Source organism: Chiroxiphia lanceolata, chromosome 19 (genome assembly GCF_009829145.1).
Source record: "Chiroxiphia lanceolata isolate bChiLan1 chromosome 19, bChiLan1.pri, whole genome shotgun sequence".
Lineage (NCBI taxonomy): Eukaryota > Metazoa > Chordata > Aves > Passeriformes > Pipridae > Chiroxiphia > Chiroxiphia lanceolata.
This window is the reverse complement of record NC_045655.1, coordinates 6,089,178-6,111,857: the sequence shown is the minus strand read 5'-3', so window position 1 is coordinate 6,111,857 and position 22,680 is coordinate 6,089,178. Positions and strand designations below refer to the sequence as shown.

General features: G+C 50.5%; 1 protein-coding gene across 1 annotated transcript; it reads left to right on the top strand.

Moving 5' to 3' along the window:
- The first annotated feature begins 593 nt into the window (after positions 1-593).
- On the top strand, positions 594-20,307 carry CDR2L (cerebellar degeneration related protein 2 like). The gene is made up of 5 exons (XM_032707006.1): positions 594-1,029; positions 13,415-13,527; positions 14,775-14,923; positions 15,840-16,004; positions 17,556-20,307. The coding sequence occupies exons 1-5, from the start codon at positions 951-953 to the stop codon at positions 18,439-18,441; spliced, it is 1,392 nt and encodes a 463-aa protein (XP_032562897.1). The 5' UTR covers positions 594-950; the 3' UTR covers positions 18,442-20,307.
- Positions 20,308-22,680: the final 2,373 nt, after the last annotated feature.

Genomic DNA, 22,680 nt, shown 5'->3' with positions numbered 1-22,680 from the left:
CCTCAGTTTTAAGCTCATTCCACCCTTCAGAAAGATGTGACAATTTGTCCTCAAAAATAAGAGAGGAACTTGCATCGGGAGCACTGATTTCCCATCGGAGTGCAAAACAACACAGAGTTGGAGGAAGACACCACGCTGAGGTGATGCTGTGGGGCTCTCTGTATGGGGCGTCCCCTTTTGCAGCCCCAGCTAAGGGAGGGTGGATGCCCTTCTTGAAGAACAACCCACACAAACCCACCAAGGCAGAGAAGGCACTGACATCCCCACTGAGGGGTCCCGAGACTTGCCCAAAGTCACCACGAATCCCATGGCAAGGCCAGGAGACGGTATCCCAACCGCATGTCCTGCTCCTGGCTGACCTCCCAGCCGGAGGGTCAGAGCAGGGGGGCTGCGGGGCATCTCGCCTTCCTCGGAGCCCGGGTCATCCCACCTTAGCACCGCGCTCCTCGCAGGTCCGCTGTGCGCGGCAGGGCTGGGCGGAGTGGAGGAGGCGGAGGAGGAGGAGGAGAAGGAGGCCGGCCTCGCTCGCCTCCCCCTTCCCTCTCGCCGGTTTTCCTTGCAGCATTTCCATGCTAGAGGTCCCCACCGAGCTGCGGAGCGAGGATCTGCCTGGCTGCGCCGGGCCCTCTTCCTTCCTTTGTGCATCCCCCAGCCCTGTGCAAGCCGTGCCCCCCCGCCCCGGCCGCCACGTCCCCGCTGCATCCCCCGCTCCGGAGCCTCCCCCGGCCCTGGAGGCAGGAGGAAGCCGCCCCCCAGGGCACGCAGAGCCGGGGCAGCGACCAGGCACTGGCTGCCACGTCGTGCCATCCCCCCCTTCCCGGCCCGGCCGGGGCACCGAGGCCGCATCCCCGCCCGCATCCCTGCCCGCATCCCCGCATCCCTCACGCTCCGCGGTTCGGCGGCGGCCCCTTTGGCGGATGCTGCGCGTCTCCCCGGGCCGCTGGTGCTAAATGCTGAGCGCCGACAGGATGGAGGAGTTTCAGAGCGAGGAAGAGGAGCCCTGGTATGACCAGCAGGACCTGGAGCAGGGTAAGGATGGGGCCACACCGCAAGCTGCCAGGGATGGTGAGCTGAGGGATGCGCGGGCAGGGAAGCGGGCAAACGCCAGGGACAGTAGGGTGGGATACCTTCTCTCTCGACTCCTATTTGGTTGGCAAAGCCAGCGCCTCGTCCTGCAGTGGTAAATCTCGGCTCTGCTGCTCCAAACCACTCTCCCGGCCGAGGAAAGTTTAAACCCGATGGATAGAGGCAGGGAGCCCAGATCTGTCCTGAGCAGCAGGTCAGTAAAAATTTTGATGTTTTGCATCCACAAGGAAGCTGGTTCCCCAAAAAAACTTGCTGCAGGTGGAATCAAACATGGGTAGTTATGACACTGATTTCAGCTCAGAGCAGTCCAAGATAGAGTTACCAGGCACATTAGTCAGAAATTAATATATTGGAAATAATGTATTGCTGAGGATGCTAAAAGTGTCTCTCAAAAGCTTCTGCTATCCAAGCCCAAATCCAAAGGGATCTTCAGCTTCTTAGTTACCTAATTACTTCTGAAGGTTTTTCCAATCAGCCATAAAACCAGGAGAAATTAGAAAGGAGAAAAAAAAAAATCAAGGCCAAGTTTAAACAGCAAAAATAACCTTGTTAGAAGATAAATGTTCACTTGTGTAGTTTGCTTTGAAGTAACTATATCTATGTCTGCGCTAGTTCTACGGAACGTTTATCCTCAGGCTGGACAGTTGGTGCCTGTTGGCATTCAGGGCCTTTTTTTTAAATATAATTTTGCTTATCTTAATATTTTGAGTCAACACGCAGTAAGTAAATAACTGGAAGAAGTCCCATTTGAGGCCAGTGGCCCAGGAATGAACTAAACTGATTTCTCAATGAATAGGGAAAAAATCATTCCTACCGAAACACAGTGCCCCTCCGGCATGTTGCACTATAGGTACAGTTTTTATTTGCTTTTCCCAGCTGACTGTCAGCAGGGATGTGTGATCCAGCTGCAGTGCCTCGGCCCAGCATCGCTCCAGTACATTATGTCATGATTTAAAGTTTACACAACTTCAGCTGCAGGGCAAGGGCCCAGCAAGGAATGATAACCAGCCCTCCAGGGCTTGTCACAGCTGGGTTTTAACCCCAATTTCTCAATGAACAGGAAGTATGAATAGTGGGATACTGAGCCCTGTCCTTTGAAACATAATGCTCAAATTAAACCAAGGCAAAGCACAGAGATGGAACTATCAGCTGGATAAACAGTGCAGCCTTTGACTGCTAAGAAATTCACATTTCTGGGTGACGTCTTCCCATGGCTCACAAGGGGCCTGGGCACTGGTCCAGGGGCGGGATGCAGGCTGAGGAACAGCAGAACTATGGATGAATATAGGGAGTGTTGAACAACGTGGGACCAATTGATTTTTAGCCTAGCACTGTCCCTGGTGTCAGGTTCATGAGTCAGCACTGGCACTGTACAACTGGCTCACAACAATAAAACCACCTTCCCACTGCAGGGCCAGGTTCCCAGCTCTGTCCCAGCAGCCTAAATGCAGAATGACTGTCTCCAGACGATGGATTGATGCTGGGAATGGGCTCCACCTTTATGCACATACAGGACTGGAGGAAAACACAGACCCAAAACAAAGCCCAGCTGCGGGCTTGCAGCCTCCTGTGTGAATGGGGGCAACACAGGCTTGCACAAACTCAGAAGGAGAGATGGGGGAAGGCTTTAACTGAAATCAGCCAACTGGAAAGGTCCTACGGGGTAATTACAACCATAATTAATTTGCATGATGCACAAAGCATCACGAAGGACGGTGGTAGACCTTGTCCACGTACACTGTGCCTTTGCCTTACAGCCATGGCACTGCCCAGAGGTCTTTGGTGACAGCACAGCCGTGGAGCTGTTGGTTTGGAAATGGGGGGTGGAAGTACAGTACAAGACATCCAGCGTGGCGTGATTATGAGGCGGTTGTAGGCCAGCATTGCTAAGAGGATTGGCATGCCAAGAGCCCGGGGTCGCACAGAAACCCACGCTGGCAGCAGCGCCAGGAGGGCGGAGGACAAAAGCAGAGGCTTAAAGACTGTTCCTTAGGAGCGAGGGGTGGGAGAAACAAGAAACAACCCAAGCTAGGAGAGCAGAGGAGGTTCTTCTGTGAACCAGTTGGTTCCTGGGCCTTTATCGTCATTTCACAGCATCATCAAATATTTATTACATTTACATCCAAAACTGTTTGCTAAGCAACAGATGGCTTAACTGGGAGCTCTGTGATGATTATGTTAATTAACCCTTTTAGCACCACAGCAGAAATCATGCCTCCAGCTCCACACCGAGCACCTGTTACTTTCCTCCTCACCCTCCATAGAGCTTCACCTTGACAAAGTAACTAATTTTTTCAAGAAAATAAACCCCAATCACTCTTTTCTTCCCTCCTAAAATGTCCACAGCGACTGACTGCATCCACCACATGCCTTGGAAGTAGCAAGATCTGGTCCCCAGCATCAAGGCCCTTCCAACCTTGTTCAAATGAAGCTGGTGCCTTTCAGATTCCTTTACCTGTTTCCTGCACCCTGTAACCCTGTGTGGCTCAAGGTATTGCACCAAGATGCCTTAGCACATAGAAGCAGAGACTCAAATCCCAGTCAGGGTACTCAGCAGTGACATGGGAACAGTAGTGGTGTCCTCTGAGTTGTTTCTTTCTTATGATGTTCCCTCTGGGAAGTCTTTCTGATTTGAGGAAAGTGGTGAAAATGGAGCTTTGATTGTTTGGTAGCATGACTTAGCTTATTGCCAGGCTTTGTAAGCATGAATAGATATCAGTGCTGCTTTAGTTCAGCCACAGCCTCACCTTCCATGGACTAGGAGGTCTGTACCTCTAAGCATTAAAACCAGGATACAGTGCTGGTGAACCTTTTTCCAGCTGTTGAAAACTGATGATGTGGGTACAGTTGCATCATACCCTGTGCACAGGGCGGACGTGCAGCCAGACCCCAAGAGAATGAATGAGCTAAAATTAGAGAGTCTGAGCTGCAGAAAAGTGGGGACACCTTTTCTGTTCATCAGGAGCATTTGTCTTCAGGAGGGCTGCGTGCCAACTCAATTGCATCTGGATCCAAACAGACCCAGCAGCTCTGCCAGCCACTTCCAGCCTTCAACTCCCCCGCAGCAATTTCCCAAGATGAGTCCTCCTTTCAGTCACCCCACTGCATTCCCTGATCTTCCCAGCCTCCCTGTCACCCTGCCAGCATTCAGGTCTCAGCCAAAGAGCAGAGCGCAGCCCAAGAGGAGGCCTTTAAAAGCCACCCTTATGACCTCTGGACCAATCAATAGCCTAAAGGCATATAGTGGGATTCTCAGGGTGTCCTGCACAGGGCCAGGAGTTGGACTTGATGATCCTGATGTGTCTCTTCCAACTCAGCATATTCTATAAATGTGGGGTGATTTCTCCCATGTCAATAAATGGCCTCGCGCTGCTCTGAGTCTCTGAGTTGGGCAGCAGGACCAGAGGTAGTGCAAGAACCAGCACATCACTGCATTGCCCCTGCGAGACAGATTGTCCTCTCCTCCTGGGCAGCCACAGAAACTTTTGGGCCAAACCATCTGCAATGCAGGCTTAGGACCTAACGGAGGTAACCTCTAAAGGTCTCCAGATTTAAGGATCTTATTTTAATTCCTCCTCCTCCTGCCAAGCACCTGATTGCTAAGAAGGAAAATGACACAAGGTGCTGAGCTTGCACCACTCCCAACTCATCCGCGTAAAGACACAGGGTCACCAGTCCTGGCGTTGGGGTGAGCCCAGGGGATCAGTGCTGGCACCCACTAACGCCCAGACCTGCCTGTTTCCTGCATCATTCAGCCCACGTGGGGTGGTCCAGAGCACTGCAATCCACTGTCAGCTTTCCCAAAGGATTCACTGCACTGGTGAGCAGGTGGTACCCCAAACTCTGCCGCTCCTGATGCAGTTATCCCAGCAGTCCAGGTACAAGGCACACAGATTTCCTGTCCTCCAGGAGCACAGCAGTTAACTCACCACCCTCCCTCCCCAGAGGCAAGCCAGAAGGTCAGAGCTTTGCCTGCAGTAGCTGAGCCACTTACTTATTTAGCAGTGCAGTACAGCAGGTAGCTTATGGAAGTGGAAAGTTTTCAGTGACTAATTGCTGAGCTGCTTGGGAATGACAAGAAGGACTAGGAATGTCACAGGAGACAAGGAAATATGATGACATGTTAGTCTGAGGAAGGGATGAGAGCCTCCAAATCTGGGAAGGAGTAAAAATTAATATATATATATATGTATGTATGTATTTTCCTGGAGTAAAAATTCCCCTGTTATATGAAGGCAGCAAGAAAAAGGGGCATAAATGAAAACCTCACACAGCAACTTCCAGGATCTCACTCCTAGTCTCTTACAGAAGCTCCTTTCTACATCTGCTGAGCCCCAGGCACATAATTCCAGCTGTGGGAGGGAGCAGAATTAGAGGAACTGCTGGAAAATGAAAAGGAAAAAAAGAAAACCCAACAAAAATCAGAGTTTTCCGTATCTCCCATGCTGAAACAATCAGCTAACGGTGGCATTTCTCCTTGGCAAGGCCATGCACAAAGGATTTATGTTCAGAGTCCTGAAGGACATTCCCCCCGGTAGCCCTGATCCCGAGGGACTGGGAGCCAAAGCACCGGCCGCTAACACCCTGCACACAGAGGCATTTTCCAATCCTCTTTCTTTCCTCCTGTACCAGTCAGCGCTGGTTGGTGACAGGGCAGATGCACTGACTCAGTGTGACAGTCAGGAACCTCGTAGAGCTGTGACAGCACCAGGGTCCAATCCTGCTCCTGCTAAAAGCAGTGCCAGCACTCAGGATAACACACAGCTCGCTCACTCCCAAACACTCCATCTCCTCTTCCAAAAGGTCTTTCCCAGAGCAGCACAGTGCTAAATTCCCACCTCGTCTTCTTCCAACAGATCTGTGTGCCCACACCGAGCACATCCCAGAGCTCCTGCTTAACCTGCCCAAAAACACATATGTGGGCCAAGAATTTTGGCAAATATCCCCCAGACAAAATACCCCAAAGGAATGAGGCCAGGTGTTACACAACTGCTGCTCTTTGCACAGCTGGGAATTTTAAAGGGATTTTATATTACACTTTGTTTTTTTGGGATTTTTCCATATGTATTTAACAAACAGTTGTAAATCTCCTCTCCAAAAAGTGACAGTTATTTTAATGGTTTAAACAGCCTGTTCCTCTGCAGCCTTCTGGGAAGTCACTCTATCCAATGTGCAGTACAGCTGCCCTGGCCCTGCTTAATTCACTTGTCTCCTCCCTGAAGAATTCAGTCCTTTGACTGTGTAATATGCAGGTCCATGCTGACCTCTTCCAATTGTGCAGCTGCAGCAACAGCAGTTGGAGGACATGATCATGCCATCCTCCAAGTTTTCTTGGTCCACAAGCAAGTGTTGGGTCCTGGGAAGGCACCTGGACTGGGAGGTGATAGGTGAGCACTGGTCTCTGCAGGAGGAGGCAGAGCAAGGAGCAGCACATCCCATCAGTATCAGTCTTTGCAGCAGAGCTGTTTCAGGAACACTGGCTTTGCTGTAGGGCCCCTGAAAGAGGCACTGCCCTGCATCCTGCTCAGGGCTAGTGATGGACATAAACAACACCATTCTGAGAGTACGTCAAGTATTTACTCACTCCATTTCCTTGCAAACTCAGACTGGAAGGCAACAAGGTAGCTGGGCTGTGAGCTGAGTACCTGGACAAATAGGGCTTCTGAGACTTCCCAGTAATGGGTGGGAAGGGAGCAGTAGTGGGGCAGCAGCCTGCAAGGTGATACAGTTCTCTTCAAAGCCAAGAAGAGGGGCTGTTAGAGAAGAGATGGGCAGGACTTTGTTGTTGCTGCAGAGGGTCAGGCTGTTCTCTGTATTTAGCTGTAACACATGGCTGTGGAAGAAAGGTCTTCTCTGTACCTACATGCCTCTGGCACATCAGAAGTAGCAGACAGGAGTAATCAGCAGCCACAATGCTGGCTGTGGTCTTGGGGGCTGCTGCAGCTGGAAGTGACAGTTGTGCTGGAACTTGGTGGCTCCCTGAGCGTCCAAATCACTCAGGATTGGTGGTTCCACCTGCCTCCCCCAACCAAGAGGACACCAAGAGGACACCAAGCTGGCTGGGAATGGCTCAGAGTAGGGGATATGTCGTGTGAGCAGGAGCAGGGCTGGAGATGTGCCAGGGTTGTGGCAGCCCATTGCTGTGGGCACCGCTCCTGCCACGTGAGCACACTGACCTGTCCTTTGCAGGTCGCCTTTGCTCGGGGCTCTGCACATGCACAGCACTGAGCTGCAGCAGCAGACAACTTGCAGTGTCTCCCTGGTGCTCAGTCTCCTTGTCCATCCTGGGTCAGCTACAACCTCCTGCCCCCAAAACACACAGGGCAGAGGAGTTTGCCACATGGCAGCAATCCACATGTCTGTGTCTTTAGCTCTAAAAGAGTAAAAGCCTCTATTCACGGTTTTCTGCGTCCCAACATAATTAATTAGTTGGAGCTTTGCTGCCTGGGGGAGGAGTGCACGCAGGAAAGCACTGGCTGCCTTTCTCCCTCCTTTTTTATCACTGCTTCTCCTCAACAACCCCATTTGTGTCTATTTATTTAGGACACTTTCTGATCCAGGTGCGCTACCAGAGCCTCAGAGCCACCAGTCACCGAGCTCTTTGAAACCATTTTAGCCTACAAGGCAAACACAGGCACCAAGGCTGTTTAGATAAGAGAACAGCAGGGAAAGACGCAGATGGGGCCTCAACCATGGTCTAATAACATCCTCTGTGTTCTCATGCTCTAACAACTTGGCAAAAGGCACAGTGATGGCTGTGGGCACAGGGATGGGACTGCTGTGTATGTGCTTATGCAGAAACAAACAGCTTATAAGCAGAGGTGACCACCCTGGGTCTCAAGCATTAATATATAGGGGAGCCTTTGGGGTACAGAATGATATGAGGGCAGAAGGAAAAGGCGAGTATCAATTAAATCTAAAAAGCCTGATAAGCATCTGAGAAGAATAAAAAGAGGAAAAGCTGGTAAAGGAAATACTGAATAGGGCTGAAAACTACAGGAGGAAAAGAGGGGAGCAGCAGGGGCTGAGAGAGCTGGAGGGCTTCTCTGCAGCACAGCATAGCACAGACAGTGCAGCTCTGAGCCCCTTGACAGAGATTTCCACTCCTTAATGGTGCCACTTTTGCTCAGGGTAGTCGAGATAGCATGGAGGGAGCTGTTCTCAGTGCACTGTGCTTGCCTTGACCTGCTGCCAACCACCTCTCTGCCACCACCTGAACTTCCCCCCACCAGGAACACTTCCAAAGCCAAAGATAGCCCAGGAGTATGTAACAGATTACACAAGAGAAAGAAAAGGAAGAAAAAATGAGGCAGGAAATCCAGCAAATCTCATTAGAGTAACAAATGCCAGTGTGACCAACATCAGCTCAGCCCAGTGAGAGCCATAGTTTGGAAGAAGGAGGTGGCTGTGCTGCCAGGGGCTCACACACCCCCATTGCTCTCACCCAGCCCCGACAGAGGCATTTTTACCCCCTGCTGCATTGGGTTGCTCTGCAAAGCAAACCCTGGTACATCCCATTATACCAAAATAGCAGATCCTCAAAAAAACACACAGAACTCCAGGTGCAAAGCTGAGCTGAGCAGCAGTGCCTGAGTTACACCAGTATAAAAGGGATGGAGAATCCACACCTCAGCAGTAACACTGGCGACACTCTGAAAGCTCTGCCTGGCCTTGGGAAACACTGTCATCTGTGGAATGGGCATGTTGAAAAGGCTTTTCCATGTTGTTTGCAAGATGCTGTCAGATAGCACTGACTTCCCTGCACCCCAGCATGTTCCATTGCAATGGTTTATAAGGGCAAAGTACATAGATGGCCTCCATCACCTGCCATGGAGCAGCAGTGATATACAAAAGCTGATCTTCATTGTAATATATCAAGACAGCACAATCCCTTGCAACTAAGAAGAAAAATAAATGAGTAGCAAGTGTACCCTACCCTGGGGTAAACCAGCATAGTATCATTTGTTTAGATTTTGAAAGGAATAATTGCACCTACCCTTGACTCTAAGTACCCATGTGTAATGGAGCAGACAGCAAATGCAATTAAATTAAACGTCAACAGCATTAAACATCAGTTCCTAACTCTCAACCTACCCATCCATCAGCTAACAAGTACCCTGAACTTCCTCCAGAGACCTCCACACCAGAGCTCTTCTTGCCCTCCTCCCTGCTCTTCAGCAGGTTAATTCACCGTGTGCAGCATGGGAGAGGAGCAGCCCTTTCCACAGCTCCACATTTGGGAAGGGACCCCAAGTAATTCCTTTATGGACGCTCAGCTGAAAGGGACCTGCAAATCCACGTGCCATAAACCCCCATTTGTCAGTACCACAAACCAAAGGACTTCTGTCCCCCCTGTGAGCTGCCGGCCGGGGACAGGGCTGGTTTACTAAAGGTGAGGAGCCAAGCGCAGCGTCCCTCGGAGCAGGGGGCGTGTTCTGTGGCAGCCTAAACACACGAATCCCTCAATGCAAGAGAGATAAGGGGGGGAAAGCCCAAAGCAGCTGCACCAGATGGTGGCTTCCTCCAGAAAGCCGTATTTACGAGGAGCAGCTGAACAGCTCCTGGATCATCATCGTGCCGAGAGCAGCCGAAACCCTCCCCTGCCTGGCACCAGCCTTGCACTCCCCCAAAGTCACAACCAGGAGGTGTTGAGGGGCAAAAAAAACCCTTCAGAGAGCGGAATGTGGCAGAATGCTCTGCTCTAACAGACGCAGGCCAGCACTGGGAAGGCAGAAACAGCTCCAAATTCTCTTTGAGCCTCGTTGCAAGGCTGAGGAAGCTCCCAGCTCCGCCACAGCCCCATGCAGGGAACATCTGCCTGCACCAGCACTGCCACAGATGTGCCTTGGGGGAATACATGGGGGAATCCCTGCACTTTGTCCCTCAGCCTCTTTCCATCAAAGACAACCTGCTACAGCTTTTGGATTAGGATTTTTTTTTTTTCTTTTAAGTCTTCTCAGTGACACAGAAGTAGCAGAGTTATTGCTGGGCTGCTGCTGATCTCTGCAGCTCCAGGATGGTGCCTCCTTGATGTACTGCCCAGCCATGCTCCCTATACCTGCTTGGATTCAACTCCTGCTCCCTTCCCACCGTATGATCTCTCTTCTCTTCCTCTCCCTCTTTGCTCAGGCGCCTTTCCCATGGAAGCTTGCAGGAAAATGCAGCCTCCATCCTTCCCTCCAACGCTCCATAGGCACAGCCCTCTGTTTGGGGACACGGGGTGTCTCCTTGGCGGGTGTTAATTGGAACGGTCACATCAGCACTTGCAGTACCGAGAGCCAGAGGGCACCAAGCTGGTGCTGCCCAGGATAGTTTGCATCTGCAGCCCTCTCCCAAACAGGATTTGGCAGTGTCAAAGCTCCCATTTTTTTCAGTTGGAGGCTGGCCATTTCACAGTGGTGCCTTCAGCACAGGCAGGATGTGGAGGGATGGGGCACATAAAGCGACACACAGCACAGCCACTCCCCATCACTTTATTTCTCCTCCTGCATCCCTAGGGGAGGGGGAAGGGAGGCATCAGCGTATCTGCTAAATTAGGGCAAGTCCTTCAGCACTGGCTGGCTGAGCTGACAGTGGAGAAGCAAAGAGGAATACAAAAAAATTGTGGGAAAACCATAGTACTACGCAGAAAGAATCCCTGAATTCCTAAATAGTTCTTTCCCCTCTCCCCAACAACTTCGTGAAATTTCACATTCAGCCTCAGGTTTCTGAGGTCTCCAAGGAGAAGAGCTGAGTGGTCCCCCAGCCCATGCAGAGACACAATTAGTACAAAGATCAAGAGGGATCTGGTCTAAAGATGACATTAAAGCACTTCCACACAGCATCCCCTCCCTCCCCACAGTCCCACAGCCGAGGGGGAACCAACAGGTGGGGAAGAGGACTTGGGCTCAAGGGGGTGGATGAGACAGGATTACCAAGGATGCTTTAAGTGGCTGGTGGGCAGAGAGTGAGGAAGTACATGTGTGACAATGGCTGAGGCAGTTAAAAGACATTAAAAGAATCAATTCCCCCATGTCCTTCAATCCTGGAGTCTCCCAGGCCCTTATGCTCAAAATGGAAATGAAGAATCAATTTCCTTCTCAGAGCTCAGCCCCGTTCTTTCCTCTTTCCCACTCATCCCCAAACGCTGCCCATTTCCCCCATTAAATTATTGCTGACAGAGCCCTTTAAATTACAATGCAGGATCTTGCACTGCCTAATCCACTTAACTCAACCCCAGCTGATTAAATTGGATGCCATATGGTGGGAGAGCACTGGTGTAATCCGCAGGGACGGGGACACACTTGATTCATTACCTGGAGCACAGCAGGGAGCTCTCTCACTACACACCTCTGCTTTAGGGCCCTGCTTCCTGCCGGGGATGTAATTTCCAAGGTGCTGGTCTCCAGTAACAACACTAGCTCTGGTAAGGTGGTAGTGGTGACAATAAATACAGCCCCAAGCAGCTTAAAGGCACAAATTATCCTCCATCTCTGCTGGCATCTGGTTGTTCTCCCAGCCCCAGCTGGTGCAGCAAACACTCAGTCTTCCAAGAGCACTTTATAAACTAGGGAAATTTGGTGTTTGGAAAAAAACAAATAGGTGGAAGGAGGTCTGTCCATGAGGAAATGTGCCAAGTAACTTGACTGCACGGATAGCTGGGATTGCAGCCCTCAGACTGGGTCACTGTGCAATGACGAGGATTATAATTAAAAAGGTCACAGCCTTTTTAATAATAACAGCTTGCAATGCAGGGCACAGCTGGAGAGAACATTCCCATGGTAAAGAGGAGATTCGAGGACACACTGAGCAGCTGTTGGCAGGAAAACATCTGGGGAAGCCAGTGCAAAGAAACACAGCTATCACCCAAACTAATAACATCAGCACATCCCACAGCACAGTGTTATCCATCAGCAAAGCCCCGTCCCAAACACTGACAGCACTACAGCACTCGTGTCTGAGGTCACTGTGAGCCTCACCTTGTGATGTGTGAGAGATCAGGGCTTCTCCCAGGCTCAGAATACACCTTTGGCAACCTGGTGCCCCTTCTTCTTGCCTTAGGGACCAACTATCCCTCTTTCCCAACCAACTGCATGGCCAAATTAGCCACTGGAAGAAATTTTAGCTGCTAGCAGCCCGGGCAGAACCTTTGCAAAACACATCATTAGCTGCAGACTAGAGAGGAGCATTATGACAGGGTGAGAAAATGCCAGGGCAGGAGAACCCAGTCCCCTCACACACTGCAGGATTGTCACTCCTTAATTACCTAAGACTGCATGATTACCATACTGGAGAGAGAGCAGTAACACACACCAGGACCTGTTTCCTTACCTTTTTGAAGGTTTAAGGTCAGATTTTCAGTCTGCCATTGTAGGAGCCGTTAATTCACCTCTAAAAGCAACAGGAAAAGTGAAACCCATGTGACCATAGGTCAGGCTTTAAGAAGACAAGTAATTCCTGTGAAAGCAAGGACTGTTCCCAGAGACAGCTGTGCCATCCCAGCCCCACAAACAGCATCACCTGTGTGCTCAAGCTTTGGCCCACACAGGACTCACACAGTCTGGGGCCTTTAACTTTACCCAGCAGCAGCAAAACCAACATTTTAAGCCAACCACACTGCCAACATCTACTTTTCCCTGCACTTCTCCTGAAGTCCAACTATTTCAGTAACTTCCTAAGGGCATTTAGAGGTGGCAGAGAGCGAACACAAAAGGGGTTTGTCCTTCCCCTGGAGCTGCCCCAAGGGGAGAGCCACAGACCCCAGTGCTGCTGGGGTGGCACATCTGGGAGGTGCCTCCAGCCCCCTCGGGCCACACGTGGCTTTATTACTCCTGTCAGTCTATTAGTGGGTGATGGATGGAGGCTGACAGGGAAGGCGAGGTGCTCCCTTCGTTAGAGATAATAATATAATTTACGGAGCAGCCCCAGGGCCCCGCAGGGCTTTACCAACCTTCTCTCTCATTCTGATGGATGCTGAGTCCCTTTCAGCCCTTCAGCTCTTGGTGGTAGGGGATGGAGGTGCTGAGCTCCTGCCACAGCCCAGCCCCAGGGGCCCGATCCTGGCTACACAGTGTGCAGGAGGGTTTTGCAGCCAGCCAAGCACCAAATCCTTATTGCATGGAGGAGTTGCAGAGTCCAGAGCTTGGCCTCTGCTTGCTCCTGCAGCCCAGCAAGATCCCAGATCCTGTGTGTTCTGTAAGTCCTGCATCCAGGACAAAATGTACCAGTAAAACTGGCACCAGTAAAATGTGCTGCTGAGCTTGATCCGGCGTCATTTTTGGGGGGGATCCCACCACACCCACCTGTGGAGCTGTGGGAACTGCAGCAGCTTTGTCCCTCTGCTTTTCAGACCTGCACTTGGCCGCAGAGCTGGGGAAGACGCTGCTGGAGCGCAACAAGGAGCTGGAGGACTCCCTGCAGCAGATGTACACCACCAATGAGGAGCAAGTGCAGGAGATCGAGGTAGGGCCACTGCTGTCACCTAAGGATGAAGGGAAGGGGCACTTCCACCAATGCCAACAGCTCAGATGCCAGCAGAAAGAAAGGGATGTGCCATGAAGAATGGGAGTTAAAGGATATTCTGTACATGCCTGAAGAGGGATGGACTGAGATCCCTCTTCTCACATCCCCACCCCCTACCCAGATGTGCACACCAGATTTTGGCGCCACATTTTGGCACCAGGCTGCATCTGGGTCACGTTTGGCCTTCCCCTGCCCATCCACCAGGCTTCACACTCATCTCTATTTGCTCTGCTGCAGCTTTCCCTTGATCCCAGTTATTCAGAATTGTGTTTGTTCCCAGCTGGCCCCTCAGCACCCCCACAAACACAGCCCCCTTTGTTAGAGGCATAAAATAGCTCTTTTTCCAAGAGCTGCAATCTAAACCACCATTTCAAGCATCCTTTGGGGTCATTTCTAAGAGCCCACAGAACTGATCTTAGAGGCTTAAACCTGCTGTGCCAGGAGGGTTTTCATCCACTGGAAAACTTCTAGGGATCTGTGAGTTGAAAAAGATTGGACACCCCCTGATTTAAAAGAACACAGGGCAGAGGAGGGCTGTGAGTTCACAAGAACAGCACATGATGCTGCAGGGATCTGACAGCTAATGTTCAAGGGAACTGAGGGATGGATTTAGCCATTCCCTCTCCAGCAGCCCTTCAGAAGCAGGTCCACCATAGGATTTGGGATCTGGTCCCAGCTGAGAGTGAGCAACTGGGTAGATGCTGCTCTCCCAGTCTTCACAGGATAAAATCTTACAATGTCAAACTCACAGAAAAGGGTCTGCAAATCCATAGAAATCACAAGTCTCCTCACATTTCACAGACTCAGAGTTTTAGCCTGAATCCCCATGGAAACACGGCTTCTGCAATCGATCTGTCAGACAACCCAGTAACCAACTGGCCAATTTCAGTCAACTTTTGGTCTCAGGGATATCAACTTCCTTTGGTACTGGGAATAAAATAGCAGCTGAATAGAGAGAGATTGAGGTTAGTGCCCTTCACAGAGGGCAGGGGAAGTTCAGTCCTATTTTAGACACAAAACTATTTACAGTGGACAGGAGGGATGAATATTTCAACTGTGGAAGAGGCTTCACCCAGGCAGAATCACAAAACACATTTATCAGAGGAAGCAAAGGCCGTAGGAGTTTCTGCCTGTGAAACAACCTGGATTTTGGTTGTGCAGTGCTTATGCTTCACTTTTTCTTGCAGTACCTGACTAAGCAATTGGAGATGTTGCGGCAGATGAACGAACAGCACGCGAAAGTCTACGAGCAGCTGGACCTGACAGCACGGGACCTGGAGCTGGCTAACCAGAAACTCGTGCTGGAAAGCAAGACTTCCCAACAGAAGATCCAGTGGTACAGCCTGCCCTCCTCTCACCACACTGATGCTGCACCAAGAGCCCTTCACCTCACCTTTCCCTGCCCCAAAGCACAGCCTGTCCTTGATATTTGAGCCATTCTCTTATCAGTCCAGTTTTGGAGCTATTTACCACACAAGTGCATTGCAGCAATGCTGGTTAGCAGGAGACAGCCGCAGCACAGACACCCCTGGGATGAGGGCTGGATAAGGAGTGTCTGAAGCTGCCAGGAAAGAGGCACAGGAGCCCCTCCTCAGATGAGTTTCCTTGAAGAGGCATATAATCATTTCAGGGAGGTCCCCAGCACACAGCCCAGCAGAAACATTTGGCACAGATCCAGCATCTAATGAAAACCTGGCTAGTCCCTGCTGAAACACCAGTTTATCAATAATATTTCTTTCCTAAAACAAGCCCATGATCAAGGTCATCCCTAGAAACAACACCCTAAGCCATGTCCTTGCAGGGCAGCCTCATTTGCAAACAGCTGTGTGGAGAGGGAGTTTCAGAGCAGAGAGTTTTACAAACTATTCACGGCCAAAACAAAACTAACTCTCTGCTCAGTCTCTGTGTTTACCTCTACAAGGTAAACAAGGGGAAGTGATGCTTGTTTTCAGAGGAGAGAGATTCGGGATAGTGCTTATATCCCAGAGGAGACTGTTTCAGCAACTGATCTGAGGACAGAAGGTCTCAAATCAACCCCCCCCTCCTTTCTATAATCACCCCCATTCAAGAGTGACCACATAGAGAAAGACCAACCACTGCCACAAAAAGCAAGTGCTGTCATTCTCCCAAGGCACACGCTGGGAACCAGAAGCACCTTCCCTAGACTGGCTTTCTCTATGGGGGAAAAAAACACCTTTCAGGATCCTGTAGTGCCTGACTCCTCACCTGTGTTCTGACTTCTCTCTCTGCAGCTTGACAGAAACAATCGAGGGGCTGCAGAACCAAGTGGAGGAGCTGCAGAAGCAGGTGGAGGAAATGCGGAGCTTGGAGCAGCTCCGCATCCGGCGGGAGAAGAGGGAGCGGCGCCGAACCATCCACACCTTCCCCTGCCTTAAGGAGCTCTGCTCCAGCCCCAGGTACAGAGCCCTGGGTTCAGCAGCCCCTCAAACCTTCTCTCCTCCTCCTCCTCCTCTGGCCATGAACAGGGGGTGCAGTGGGTGAGACCCTCTGGGGGCGCACAGAAACCCACACACAGCCCCACAGAGTCGAGGCTGTGCCTCAGAGCCTGAAATCCACAGCTGGAGGGGAAGGGAGGATGTCCCTCTCTTCTACCCACCCAACTGAAGTGGTGTTGGCAAATCAGAGCCTTCATGATCCCAGCAGAGTGATGCTTTCCTTCCCAAACCAGCACAGCCTATTTTCCCTTCCCAGCTGCCTCCCAGCACAGCACCAGCACCTCTGGCTCTCTGAAGCCAGCCGAGGTGGTGCATTTTGTGCTGTGTGACTCCAGTACACCCCAGGAGCACCAGTCACACACCCAGATACACCACATGCTGCCAGGTGCTGTACCAACACCTTCAGCACTATTGCAGCCTTAATGCTCCTTAAAACCCGGCCGCTGTGTTAATTCACTGACCTCGTGAGGGCACTTCTTGCTCAGCTTTGTCCGCAGTAGAGGCTTCTTTAAATAGATAAGCAATCGATAAACTTTGTTACTGAAAGCACCCTCTGCCAGAGGATATGAACCAAAGACAGTTTCACTGCAGCAGCAATGGGAATGTTTATGAGGCCATGACCTAACCCCCAGCAAAATCCACTTAATGTTTTTGTGGTTCTTTACCCCCCAGTCCCCCAATCCCACTTTCCCCCCCATGTCATGGGACCTCGGTTCCACTTGCAGCACCACAGTTGGCTCTGAAGGTCAGGCTGCCCTTCAGTGCCTTGAAATCTGTTCAATACCCCCCACCACAGCTGTGCCTCCCAGGGGAAGCCACAGAGCCTGCTCTTTTCCAATCTGTTCTAAACAGACAGGATGCCATGGGCGCTTCATTGAAGAGGAAAACCCGAATTCCCAACAGCAACACAATGGAAGGGGGAAGTGCTTGTTATCAATTCCCAGGCAGTGAAGAAGGGGAAACTCTGTCAGAAGTCTCTGCCTTCCTTGTATAAATCTTCTCCCACTCCCTCTGGAGCATCTCCTGGACACAGGGGTGCACAGGGCAGCAACACATGTGCTTCTGGGTTTTGGCTGGTTGGGATTTGGGGTTGTTGGCAGATTAAGTGAGTAGCTGATGAACTCCAGCAGGAAAAACCCAAAGCCAGCCACTTTCAGCTCAGGCTGGTAGCACTTGAACATTCATACTTGCTTCACAGCAATGTTGGTGGCTTGTCCGTTAACCCCATGAATCTCTTACCACTTAGGGTCTCATTTCCCTCCTGTCTTTTATTACTGCTGTCAAATAAAACTGCAGGTTCTCTGGGACAGAGGCTGGTCTCTGTGTTCAGAAGAACCCCAGCCACACCTTGTGGTCTCCTGGCACACGGAGGTGGCACATCTCACTCCACGAGCTCAGGTTAAGTCCTTTCTGGGCATCAGTGGAATTCCTTACATGACAATAAGGCACAACAAGTCCCTCATGGAACCGTCACTAGGTCAGAATCTCTCAAGGATCTTTCCTCTCTTTCAGGTATGAGGACGCATTCCAGGTCCACAGCTCTTCCACAGAGTTCAACCAGAAGCCACTGGAGAGGGAGAACGAACGTCTCCAAGCCATGGTGAACTCCCTGAGGTCCCAAGTCAACCAGGAGAAGCAGCGGAAGGAGAGGGTGGAGCGCGAGTACACCTCTGTTATTCAGGAGTACTCGGACCTGGAGCAGCGGGTGTGCGAGATGGAGAACTGCAAACTGCGCATCAAGGAGCTGGAGGCAGAGCTCCTGGAGCTGCAGCAGATGAAACAAGTCAAGAAGTATTTGCTCAGCAGAGAGGACAACTTGTCCGAAGCCCTCCTTGAGCCGCTGAACAACGCCCCGGAGGCAGATTACATCGACCTCTCCGAGGAGGAGGGAGGGAAAAGCCACGAGACATCCATGACACCGTCCCCGAACCACCCCGTCCGGAAGAGCTGCAGCGACACGGCCCTGAACGCCATCGTGACCAAGGACGCCGTGAGCCGGCACGAGGGCAACTACACCCTGCACGCCAACAACGTGCGCAAGAGGGGCATGTCCATCCTGCGGGAGGTGGACGAGCAGTACCACGCCCTGCTCGAGAAGTACGAGGAGCTCCTGAGCAAGTGCCGGCAGCACAAGGACAGCGTGCGCCACGCGGGGGTCCAGACGTCCCGGCCCATCTCCCGCGACAGCTCCTTCAGGGACTTCCGAGGGGAGGCACACGAGCTGGAGGAGCGGAAAACCATGGAGAAGACCATCAGCAAACACGTGGAGGCCGTGGACAAGCGGCTGGAGCAGAGCCAGCCGGAATACAAGGCTCTCTTTAAGGAGATCTTCTCCCGCATCCAGAAGACGAAAGCAGACATCAACGCCACCAAGGTGAAAAACAAGAGCAGCAAATGAGTCCCTGGCTCTCCGCAACTCTCCCACGTGCAATTGCAGCAGCCACGTCTTCTCTTCAGCCCCAGGAAACGCCACGTGGCCCCTCTGCTTTGAAGGTTCGAGAGGTCTGCAAGCGAGGAAACGTCCCGGAGACTCAACTCACGTTTTTTAAGTTTGGGCTCCGGACAACTCGTTGGGACAATTGTACATTGTAGTTAGAGGATTTCAGAAACCACATGACGGATCTCTGCATGAGTTACTGCCGCTGCCAGACATCACAAGAGCAACGTAAAACACGAAAAAAGGAAAACCGGTCACCTCCTCCACCCCTCTCCAGCTTGTCCCGCAGCCCGATTATCTGCAAGCAAAAGCCTGGATGTCCTCCAGTGTCCTGCCACAGCTGGAGCACAGCGTTTCAAAGTGAAACAAAAAGCCATCAGAACTTTAGGGGCTGCCCCAGCACAGCAGCCCAGCCCTCCACTGTGGTTTTATGGCTAAGAACCTACGCTTGAACCCAAGAGACTTCAGTCTCTGCCTTCCCCTCCCCCAAAGGGCAGTATGGTCTTGCAATTTAAGCCATTCTCTAATCAATCAGGTTTTTCAGCTCTTTACAATGCAAGCTCATTGCAACTGGAAAAACTTGAAGAGAAACATAAAACTGATTGCTCCATCTCCATCGGCGTCGCTCAGTGTTTCAGTCCCTACTCTCCAGACCTTGTAGCATATGGGATCTCTTCACTTTAAATCTGCCCTGGTATTTCAGCCCAGGTGAAACACTAGGCCTGGTAAGAACTTGGTGACCAGGGCTTTCCCATAGCTAGACAAGTGCAGTGTCAGAGACACACTTCCACCTCACGCTCTGGGTACCAGCTGTGCTCTTCAAGAGGTTGTCATTGTCCCATCATAGCCAATTCCTCAAACACAGCTTGCATGGGCTTGCAAAACTGACTCCCAGGGACTCACACGCAAGCTGGAGGACACAGCATCTCCCTGGTCAGGAGCTCTGGCCCTGGCAGATCACACACCACCCCACACTTTGCTCTGAACATCTCCCCAGCCACAAGGACAGATTTCAGTTTCCTGCTGAAAATGATCTCCCTTGGCTGAGACACTCTCCAAAGGCTGTCGCCTCTCGTGTTCCATCTCCCTTTCCAGCACTGAAATCTCCTCACTTTTGCTTCCACAGACATGCAAACACACAGCCAAAAGGCCACTGCAGTCTCAGGAATCACCAGTTTCCAATTTTCATGAACTAGATATTGGCCTCATATGGTCAGACATGTTTTAGGCAGAGAAGCAGCATTTCATTACAGCTTAGGCAACACCCTGAGCACTGAGCCACAAAACCAGTTCAGTGTAAGCTCCCTGTTCCGTACCCGCCTGGGGAAAACTATCAGCTACATCTGGATTCTATTTTCACCAGCTTAAATCCCAAAGTCTTGGGCCAACAGCTGGGACTCCTGCAACACTGAGATAAACAAATGAGAATGTGGCTTTGGAGGGGGAAGACTGTTCAGATGTAATTATCCCCCGAGTCCAGGGCCTTGATGTTACAAGGAGCGACGTTTCTTCCAATCCCCATGGAATTCATGCAGAAATACCCCCCAAAACCACCCTGTTTTGTTAAGCTGAGTACCACAGAGGTAAGTTGGCAGGAGTGTGATGCCCAAATCACCTCTGCTCCACAGGTCTCCTCAAAACCACCCACCACTCTGCTCTTCCACGCTCTGCATTTCCAGGTGCCCCACGGCCCCAGACACACCCGGAGCCGTGGGCACAACTGTGGCTACCAGCTCTGTAACTGTATGGAGAACCTTCATGCCTTATTTATTTATAACGGAAAGCAGTTGTCTAAAATAAAATAAAATAAATAAAAATGAACAACAATAGCAACAAGAGCGGCATCATTGATTTTCTGGGAGCGTTCACCACCCCGTTAACTCAGCACGTGGAGCAGTGTTGGTTTAAGCCCATCCTGTGTTTGCCCTGCACTCAGCTGATGCTGCAGAGGTGTGGGAAGAGAATCACCCTCACTTTCCATTTTAAACAATCCCACACGGATCAGCATCACAGTTAAGTGTACAACACATCAAACATATTTTTAAACGCTTTATTTTCTCCTCAAATAAAAAGAAACACAGGGATTTTCAACAGCTCTTACAGCTCTTTTTACTTTTTAAGAACAGCAGAAGAGTTATGTCTTTGATTTTCATGTACAATTTGGGTCAAGAAAGTGCTTCAGGCTCCTTTGCAGGAAGCAAAGAGAATATGCTGAACTGTTCTGCTGCATTATTTATATAACATACATTTTTATGCACTTGGACTGTAACACTTGCCACGCGATAAAACTCCTCTTCTGTCAGCTCGGAAGTCTCTGCAAAACCACACAATTTCCAAGCTCCCAATTCAAATCCTATTTTTGTTTTGGTCTTTTTTGCAAACCACAAATCCAAAAATGACTGATGTGAGTAACATGATATTAGTACTTGGCTTGACAAAGGCACAGCTGCCGTGTATCAGCAGCGTGTTCTGCAAAGTGCTGAGGGCAATTTTTTTCAGCATCCAAAAATATTAGTGGCCATATATACACGTACTGATGACTGTGTGAGTCACAGTCACTTGATTTTTGTCTTAAGTGAGGCTTTCAGTGATTAAAGGAGGAAAAAGTTAATCAACTTCTGGCCTTTTGTGCCACCCTTGATCTAAACTTTTCTAATTGCTTTTAAAACATCAAGAAAAGCTACACAACTCCATTAAGAGGGGACAGGAGAGTATTAAGCAACCACACTGCCAGGGAAACTGGGGAATAGAGAGCAGCAGCTACTTAACAGCACACCCCCATGGTTCATGACAGAAAGAAAAATGCTGCACACAATTAAAATGGATGAGAAGAAGTGTGATAGAACAGGAAATAATTCTTAATTTCAGAAGCTGGCAAAATCAGTGACCCTATTCAGCTCACAGCAATAAGATCAATAAGGGCACAGCTTGTCAAGAAGTTGAAAGATGGCATTTAGACACGTGCAGTTCCATAAGATCTAGTCTGGCTTCATACCACACCACCAGCTTGATTAACCCTTCTGAAACAAATAGGGAGGGGTCACTTGAAACACAAATTCAAGGGGTTTACAGAGCTCAAACTCTTACAGGGAAGGAGATCTGATTCATCAGTATTCACTCTCTTACAGGAGTTGAGACCTTCTGGAAGGTCCCTCAAAGTCCTGATTTGCTCCTTCATTAACAGCTTGTGCCCTCACTCACACAAGGGGTCACTGGCTCCTTGGACACATCAGCCCTTCCCTCAGGTTTCAGGGATGGCTCCTTTCAGCTCTTGCTCAGCAGTGACCACCAAACAGGGTGCATTGGCTTCCTCAGCCCCCATCAGTGCCAAAGCACTTCATTTCTTCAGCTGGAAAGTCAAAAGTTTGGCTCTCCTTGGCTCATGCCAAAGTCAGACCTTGTCATCCCAAGCCCTGCCTGCCAAGGAGAGCTGTTTCCAACCATCCAAGCAGGGATTATCCAGCTTTTTACCAAGGCTCTATGGACCAACACAGTGTGGGAACAAAGCAAAACCAGAAAAATGTCCTTTTAGACTGGTCTGGCTTCGCCTGTGAGACCTTCCAGCTCCTTTGCGAGCCCCTCTGTTCCCCACACACCCTTGGAAGGTATTCCTGCACAACAACCAGACATGTGTGACAACAGCTGGTAAATGAGTCATCCTGCTTGGTGTATTTTAGACAACCCTCTGGCTACAAATCACAAACATTTACCTGTTCCCTGTTAGAAATTAAGGCCACCAGATGGCACGGTTTGTCTCCGACAGCTCTGGGTTTTTTCCTTAAAGCATTTTGTTTTCAGCTGAGTTTGGAGGGGGGAAGCAGAGCAGCACCCCAGGACTCAGGGACTCAATTAAAACAAAGTGAGGAGCCCCCCCTGGCCCTGAGCTGCTCAGTTACAGTCAGGACAGACCAGCCATCCATGTTCAAGACCTGTTCCCTTCCCAAGGAACAAGTTCCCTGATTTTGCACTGATTATCTGGATGGGACTCAGCTCAGATCCTCAGTCACAGTCTCTATATCAGCTTCTGAACACCCATTTTGACTTCATCCACGGTTTTCAACAAGAGATTGTCAGCTCCTGTCAAAACACCAGAGCAAATGACAGCCCATCCCTGCCTGTGCATTTTCCTGCTGCCAGGAATAGCAATTCCTGCCCCTCTGGAATGCACACCCTTCTTTTCAAGCCAGCCTGACAGCTCCA